General features: G+C 37.4%; 1 protein-coding gene across 2 annotated transcripts; it reads right to left on the reverse strand.

The window, feature by feature from the left end:
• Positions 1–264: 264 nt before the first annotated feature.
• On the reverse strand, positions 265–4,437 carry CLV2 (Leucine-rich repeat (LRR) family protein). 2 transcript variants are annotated; one of them, XM_089438710.1, is made up of 4 exons: positions 4,293–4,437; positions 862–4,107; positions 696–759; positions 265–583 (listed from the first exon to the last, which is right to left on the reverse strand). In XM_089438710.1, exon 2 carries the CDS (start codon positions 3,486–3,488, stop codon positions 1,056–1,058), a length of 2,433 nt encoding a protein of 810 aa, XP_089294836.1. In that variant the 5' UTR covers positions 3,489–4,107; positions 4,293–4,437; the 3' UTR covers positions 265–583; positions 696–759; positions 862–1,055. The 2 variants fall into 2 exon arrangements, with proteins under 2 accessions (XP_089294836.1, XP_089294837.1); XM_089438711.1 differs by having other exon boundaries at positions 265–574; positions 862–4,430.
• Between the last annotated feature and the right edge of the window lie 4,551 nt (positions 4,438–8,988).

Here is an 8,988-nt window from a genome sequence, read left to right on the forward strand (position 1 = left end):
GGAAAGCGAAACAACACTCATTCATGACCCGGAGGTCCCACTCACATAGGGAACGGCCACATTCGCTTTAAAATAAATATAAAAACTTTAATAGCATCATGTGGAGATATCATGCTTTGATCAGCTTTCTTTTGCACATGGCAGGCAGCCTTTAGAGTAAATGCATGTACAATGTGGCAATCTTGTGAAATAAAAATACAAGGGTAATATACAACGCTTGCTTCACAGGGGCAAGCCAGCAATACTTGCTTCATCTCTCTAAGGTAATGGGATCTCGCAAAAATCATTTGGCAATATAAAAGCTTGGATTGCCAAATATACTCCCCAAGAAGATTTGGAAAGTCATTACAATATTTTGGCCTCTTCCATGGATTTCAAATCCATTTTAAAAGTCAAAATCATCAACATTATGTACAACCACTACCAAGATCAAGAATATCAGCACGGAAAAACAGTGCACACACAGCACTCCTTTTTCAATTTTTTTTTTCTTCACCGTGCCATATTCAGTCCATACAATGCTGAAGGGATTTAACCGTGTCTAATGCGTTGAAGCTTTCAGCCAACTTTTTAACTGCAAGAACTAAAGTATACAATTTACATGAGTGAACAACTTGCATTGAATTTATCCCTACGTGGAAGTGATCTTTGAAGTAGTAGAACAACATTACTATCTTAAAATTATGATTGCTAACCTTTGAACTTTCTTCATCCAAAATATCTCTTCGAGCCAAGAAGAATACATGCCTCAACGTTATTCTGCAAAAGGGCACAAAAAGAATGATGATTACACTGAAAAGTTTAAGCTTATGAATGAACAATTCAAAACAAACAAATATAAAACATGGATAAGATATTTACCCGCTTGTTCTTCATAGAATGGCAATTACTCCATGAGCATACTCAGAGAATCCCTTATGGATTGTAAGCCGAACATCTTAGATTCCAGTTTCCTAGTTGTGCTGTTGTTCAGTGATGGGAATTTAACTTTACACTCAGAGTTTGCAAGGATTGATGATGAACATTACCATATTTTACCTTGGCATTCTTGATTTTCACCACAAGGGTTTCCAGGGTTTGATAATGTAATCCCTTGCTCGTTGAGAAAAGAACAGGCTTAGAATTGAAAGGTAAAAACTTATCAAAGCACTGATGCCAAATGCAGACAGAGACATGAAACTTTCATCTTCCATTTGCTTTATCTCCGTCCCAGATGCAACTGGCAAGTTTGATGAACAATCCTGCAGAGCACCATTGCATAAACCCGGATTACCTAGAAACGCATCAGGAAATCTAGTCAACCGCTGGGCTTGAGGAATAGATCCAGAGAAAGCATTATAAGACAAGTTCAAATCCATTAACAACGAAAGGTTGCCGAGCTCAACTGGTATTTCTCCCGTTAGAGAGTTGTGTGAAAGATCAAGTGATTCCAATGAGGTGACATTCCCAAAGCTACTAGGAATTGGACCTGTTAATGCATTATATGAAAAGTTGAGATATTGCAAACCCTGCAGACCGTTCAGATCGGCAGGTATACTCCCAGACAGTTCATTATCGGAAAGATCAATGCTCACAGTCACATGAAGTGAATAATATAAACTAAGCTGGTTGGCATTCAATGCAACAGTCACAGTTTCTGAATAAAATCCACCTTCGTTACCCCCCGAATGCTCGATCTCCTGATCAGCCTGCAGATGAACATCTTGGGGAATTGAGCCCGAGAAGTTGTTGCTGGAGAGGTCAAGCATATGCAAGGATTGAAAACCTAGAATCCAGTCCGGAAGAGGCCCTTGGAAATAATTATGGCCAAGATTGAGCACACGGAGGTCTATCCATTTAAAGATTGCATCCGGCAGATGCCCTTCTAAATCATTCCAGCTTAAATCCACCACTTCCAACTTGGTGCATCCTGCCAAAGGCAAAGGAATTTCTCCTGACAGATGGTTGTGACTAATATCCAAAATCTTCAGTGTTGTCAATGCTCCAAGCTCAGGGTGAATTGCCCCAGAGATGTTATTGTGGCACAGCTTGATTTCCAGAAGCTGAAAGCACTCTACCAGCGATACTGGCAGGGAACCAGATAAATCATTGTAAGACAAATCTATAGCCTGCAGATACATCATATCTCCAAGTGAATCAGGCAATTCCCCTGTTAATCCATTCTTTGATAGGAACAGGGCTTGTAGCAACTTAAGCTTACTAATTTCTGCTGGAAGTTTCCCTGTGAACTGATTATTTGAGAGATCAAGCAGAACCAACCCTCTTGTATCTGATGTCTGTGCAATACGCCGGGGAATTCTACCGGGAAGATTATTGGAATGCAAGTCCAAGGTGAGCAGTTTATCAGAAAACACAAGGGTGGGCGGTAGCTCCATGTTGAAGTTATTGCAGGACAAATTGAGCTCTGAGAGGACCGACAAACTGGAGATACAAGAGGGAATACCTCCTGTGAGAGAATTGTTGGAGAGGTTTAGTATTACCAGGCTTTTCACAGCACCGGTAAAACATGGCAGGGTTCCAGACAGTCTATTTGAATGTAGCTTCAATGAGACTATAGGAAATCCCCATTCTGGTATCATTCCTTGTAAATTGTTGCCAGAAAGATCAAGGTCGACCAAATTTGGGAGTTTTGCGATAGAAGGTGGGATTTCACCAACAAGAATATTGTTCTGGAGATACAAATGCTGCAGGTTTACCAGATTGCCAATCCAGTCGGGTATTAAGCCCTCCAAACTGACACCAGCCATGTCCCAGAAGGTAAGGTTGAGCAATTTTGAGTACGAAGGCGGTATTTTCCCCGTGAATTTATTCAGTGAAAGAGACAAGAATGTGAGCTTTGTCAACTTACCAATCCATCCCGGTATATTGCCGCCTAAATTCCGATTTCCGGCCAGTGACAGGTTTTCCAGGTTTCCAAGAGCCGAAAGCGCCGCTGGAATGGTGCCGGTGAGCTGATTTTGCTGAAGATTTAGAGTAAGTAATAAGCTCAGATTTCCAAGAGAGGCAGGAATCGAACCTGCGATCTGGTTTCCATAAAGTGAAAGAGTTCGCAGGGACGATAACTCGCCGATGCAATTGGGAATGACGCCACTAATATTATTCTCCCGCAAGTCCAAAGTCTGGAGCATCGTGAGGCTGCAAATTTTGTCAGGAATCGAACCTGCGAGTCGCATTGAGCCCAAATCCAGTTTAGTAACGCGACCAGACTGGGAATCGCAGCCTACTCCCTTCCATTGGCTGCATTCTTCGCCCTTCCAGTTGTCCAGCTGTCCTTTGGGAACTAGTAGCGCTTGCTTGAAGCTTAACAGCGCCTGCCTATCCCCGGAATGGAAATCGCCGCTGCCTCCGCCTCCGGAAACGCTGAAAATTATGGCATGCAGGAGCAATCGGAGTGCTAATTTGTAAAATGAATCTCTAAAATGCATCAACGTTGGAGGGTTCCTGCCTGGGATTTGAACCGTGTCCCATGAGGTGCGAGCGCCTTCCATAAACACACAACCCTTTTTTATGCTCCTTTCCTCTTCCTTCCCGCCCTTCAATATGCTCCAGTCTTCTTCAAGACTCTTCAATTCCCCAAATGTTCAGAGCTTTCTGCTCCTTCCTCGAAATCTTCTGCTCATAAAGATGACGAGATTTTAGAAGTCTGCAGCTATCAGAATTTGAGGGTTTTATGCTCTTACCCGCTGTATTTCCATCTTATCTGCTAATGAAATTGTCAACGGTCTTTGTCCTTTGTTACCGAGTTTTCTGCTTATTGTTTTCGGCATCGAAATACAGTAAAGGACAAGCACATGAACAAATTCTAGCTTGTGCTAACTTGAAGTGCTTCCGATATCCTTCAAATACAGGAAATCTGAAGCCGTTCAAGAAGCACAGCTGACATTTCCTGCTCGCATTCAACATCCATGAAAATATAGAAACGAAACCAAATCCGCAGACGTAAACGAGAACGGAACAAAACGGAACAAATGCTGCAACTACTAGGTTTCAAAGCCGGAGAAAATTATCCGGACCCGGAAATGGTTATAACCGTCACCAACCAAAGACTCATGCATTTACCCTATACGAGCTGAGGTGCATTCACCAGGTTCTGCATTGAAAGCGAGACTGCAAGAAGCCGCATTTTTATTAATTTGAATGATAGAGTCGTGAGGTGAGCCATTAAAGGGCATTAACTGTTGCTGATACAGCATTCAATCCTCTGATGAGAGCGTTGTGCCTGGAATGCAACAAATATTCCACAACTTTATCTAATAATGATAACTGTTCTGGAAAGGAGAAGCAGAATGCACCTCAAGATTGGAGTCGGTCCACGCAAAACATTCATTCCACCTCCGGCAACAGCACCAGGGAAAGACCAGAAAAGAGGAGAGGACTGGACTGGACTGGACTGTCGATTCCCAATAATATAAATATATTTATTCATCCTATCCCATTATATTCTTTTTCTCTCCAATCACCATATAAAGATGAATGCTACACCATCCCAAAGAGAAAAAGAAACTTTAAAAAGATAAAATATCTGAAAAAGTAAAAGTGTGGCCCCCACCTAAATTGCATCATTACCATGCAACCATCATTATCATTATTGTTTTTCTTTTATTACATTGGCTAATATGCTATTTATTTCTCTTTTATAATAAAACAAGATATGTCTCAATAAAGTTTGCTTATCTTTTTAATTTAAAAAAGTAAAATTGTAATGGCAATATTTAATTTTATATATGAAATTAGATTTAAATGTTATTAAATTTGTATATTTTTATTTAAGGTAGGTAAATATATATTTTTATATTTTGAGAAAATTTATTATAATTTAGTTGTTATTTATTAATGAAGGTTGACTCATTATTTATTTTAAGGAAAATCATGCCACTTTGAATAATTTTTTGGTGGAGGCTTTGACCCCTACCAAATGATCCCTCTAGGTCTTGAGCCTTACCTCCCGGAAAACGAGTCCTTACCCACACTGAAATAGTTTTAATGCATAATCAAGGTCCATCAAAACATTCTTATTTAGAAAGAAAAATAAAATTAGCTTTTATAAAATAAATTTTAAATTTTAAATTAGTTTTTAAAAACTAAAAGTTAATTTTAAATATTAAAAAAAAAAATATTTAAAATTTAAAAAAATATAAATATAAATTATCATTATAAATTATTTTAAAAATGTAGGATAATGATAATTAATGTCTATTAAAACCTAAATGGTTTATTAGATGGGGAAAAAGTAAGAGATTAGTCATAATTCTTTAACATTTTATTTCTGCCCAAAAAAGAAATGTAATAAGTGTTCTCTTGTTGAGTTAAAATATTAAGAAAATTGGTAGTGTGACAAATATTTTGAAAAATAGATTGGATGTGAGTATAAGATCAACAATCTAAAAGAAAGTGTTTTTCATCTTCAATCCTCTTTCATCCCAATGAGTTTTGAGAATTTACCAATGTCTAGTTTCACTATGATGCTCATTGTTCATTTTCTTCTCAACATTTGTCAAGACAAAGAGATATCAACATTTGTCAAGACAAAGAGATAACTTTGATTTTAGCTTGGAGTTGATCACCTCCTTATAATATTGTAGTTTCTTTTTTCCCTCTAGCTCTTTATTTCCCCACAATTTCACTTTAAATTTAGAAGTAATTACACTTATCCACATGATCTATTTTGAAATAGAGTTTTCATAATTTCCATTATTAAAAAAATAAAAATGTATAGATGTTCTAGATTTAATAATGAGAATATCTTTCATCATAAAGATAATTTAACAGATGAAATCAAGGGTTTCCAATTTTTTTTTAGTTTCAAGTGTGTTTGAGACCTTCATGTTGTTATGGCATCGCAATTCTCAACTTTACATAAATTAAATGGCACATAAGTGTTTTGATGGTCATGGGCATTAATCAACTATTTAACGAAAGATTATCCTCTCTTTTATTTACCAATGGTCTAAGTCAAGAATGGGCATCCTTATGCCACCCTCCAATAAAAGTTGGAGATTTTGGCTAGAGTTAAAAGCAGTTTTAAGAAACCCTTTTACATTCATATTGTATAACTTCATTTTATGTATAAGATATCTAGTCATAGCCATGTTTTCAAAAAAAAAACTTGTTTTAACAAAAAATAAAATAAAAATATTTCTTTAATCTTAAAAAAATGAATTAAAAAAATATATTATATAAATAATATATATATCTAGATAAATCACATTAGTTAGTTCTAAACTAGACCATTAAAATATTTGATAGGATGAATTTAGAAAACACATTTTAAAATATATATATTTAAAACATATTTGAAAATAAATTCATCGAGACCCCTCAACTTCGTTAGTTTTTCATATTAAAATAAGTGAAGTGCATAACCAACTAGGCAATTACAGATATAAATATACAAATTAAAAGTGAAATATTATTATATTATTACTTTAATGATAAATGATATATACACTCAAAAGTCTATACATGCCATTAATTCATTAAAGCTCCAAACAGGGTCTTCACACTTGTGATTTTCTTGTTATATTTATATTAATAATAATAAAAAAAGGAAAAAGCAAATAGAACATAACAGAACTCAAATGTCGGTGTAGATAAAGCCAACGTTCAGCTTTGCGGGTGCAGCAGGGCTAATCCTAAGAGATAACGTAGCCGCCCAGCACTCCATTTTGTTATTTATTAAAAAATTAAAAAAATTGAACAGTGATGTGTGGTTTGGTTAGTTATTTTGGGCGAAGCTTAAGAGATTGCAGCTCAAATTTCATTGAGTATATGACCGGTTATAGTGGTAGTTAAAGTTTCCCATATATTAAAACTGGCAGTTATTGATTCACCATGTGTTAAAAAAAAAAATCTTATTTTCAGAATTCAACCATGTCTTTTTATTTAATATTTTTTTATCCCAATGTGAAGGAGTTAAGGGAACAAGTTGGAATTTCAAAACAGAGTTATTTGTCAAATTTTAGAGTTTGTTTTTACAGATTTAAAGAAGGAACTTGATGGGTTGCTCATCAAATTTTATCCCTAGATCGGAGTAAGCCTTAAAACAACTTTTGTTTGGCTAAGAGCCAATTTTCCATGGATTTAACGAAATAGGTTAATGGTCCACTAAGAGTCATTCCAAGTGGCTTGGATTTAACGAAATAGGTTAATGGTCCACTAAGAGTCATTCCAAGTGGCTTGGTTTTTGTGAAATCACTGTGATGAGTCAGTGTGCATTGTCACTGTTGGTTTGATAAATGAGTTATGATAGGTTTTACCACCATGAAGTGGTTTTCCTTGAATAATGGTGATGAGTCAGCCAGCGTTAGCTGATCAAAACAAAAACTATCTTCACGGCTAGTTTAACCACTGAATTATGATAAATTTTTGGTTGTTCCAGACAGTATTCACGCAAAATAAAAAGGAGTAATTTTTAGTGTGACTTTTTAGATTTTCGCGGAAAAATTTGAGGTGGAATCTTGATTTGTGTTATTTAAAATGGTTTTTTGATTATATATATGGATTCACCACCCTAAAACACCTATAGGGCACTTCAATTGTGGAGGATTACTCATCAAACTTGTGATTTCAATCAATTCTTATAGGATTTTAGAGAAATTAGACCCAAGAAACTCACCGCACAAACTCACAAGACAACTCCAAATAAAACCAGGGTTGTGAAATAGAGTTAAAGCGGAGGCAGCACGTACAAGCTGTGCGGGAGGCGTCACGCGTTGCCAGGAACTTACTACCCTGAGCTTTTGCTTTGCCCTGCCAAATCCATCCCTGGATCTCCGTCCCGTTCCCAAGGGAGGGGCAGAACCCTTTTCAGAATTTTACCGGGTAGAATTACCGAGTTTCCAAAAGCGCTACTACCAAATTCTGCGACTGGCCTGTACGATCTGACGGCGAACATTGACGACTCTGGCGAAACTACGTTTTTCTCTTTTCCGCTATCGTTCCCGCTTCTGCTCTTTATGCTTCCCCCCCTTTTTTTTTCCGTTCGCTTTTGGTCTCCGAACGCATCTACTGCATCCGAATTGCTGTCGTTCCCGGCGCGACTGGGATGCCGCCACATCGTTCGTTCGAATCCCTTGGAGTGTCACATGATGGATGCCAGCGCCAGGCTCGGTCGGAAATGCACGCTTTCGTGTCACAGCGCGGACAATGACAGGTCACGCCTTCGAACTCCAGGGCCTACGTAAGCCGCTCAGCTTTATATGGTTTTGTGCAGCCTGAATCAGGATAGCTTCGCTTTCTGCATTTTGGCCCCAGCAACGAAAGCATGTGGACGCAATTTGAATGTGGGGGGTGACAGTGGGGAATTGATTAGCTAAAGGCCAATATTGTGCAGGTTCAGTCCATTCATTTGTCAGAGTAAGAGAGCCACCATCTTTTGACTCTCTTCTCCTTTCATTTTGGATTTAGAAACCACAAATTACCAAAATTATGGCCGTTGTCTGCTTATTCCATCGATGATTTTTGTGGGCTGTTTATGAGGAATTGTACAGAAAGTTGTAGAAATTCCGATCATATTTAGAGAAAATTTGACAAGGATTTTTGTAAATCCAAGTTATTGTTAAATTTAAAAATTTTAGGTGTCTTAGACGTTTTTGATGGCGCCGAATCCATTTGCACCATCAAAAACACAATTCAAACATTGTCTCTACAAAAAATTTTGAAAATCTTTTACCTAAATTCAAACCACTTTTAGCAGTCCGAGCAATTCCTCCTACGGCCTAAACAACTGCTTTTTATGGGCGGGAGTATTTACCGGGCATGGAAATCGTTATATCTTCACGTGTTGGTTTCTCTGGAAATGGAGGAATGCCCGCATCTTCCAGGAGTCCAAGGTTCCAATTGCCTCTGTGCTCGTTTATATATCTGCTCTATGTGGAACTTCTCTCATAGGAATCATCTCTTCTTTTTTGGATAATTATCATGAACATGTTTTGATTTATGTTATGGTCTTTTGGACCTCTTTTGTATCAGCTCAAATCTTATTATCTG

The sequence above is a fragment of the Pinus tabuliformis genome, chromosome 9 (genome assembly GCF_031772625.1).
Source record: "Pinus tabuliformis cultivar Carrire ecotype Pingquan chromosome 9, CPIR1, whole genome shotgun sequence".
In the NCBI taxonomy this organism is placed as follows: domain Eukaryota; kingdom Viridiplantae; phylum Streptophyta; class Pinopsida; order Pinales; family Pinaceae; genus Pinus; species Pinus tabuliformis.

What these genes read in the sequence shown, in the direction of transcription:
- CLV2 (XM_089438710.1), bottom strand. Translation starts at nt 3,488, where the DNA reads ATGGAAGGCGCTCGCACCTCATGGGACACGGTTCAAATCCCAGGCAGG.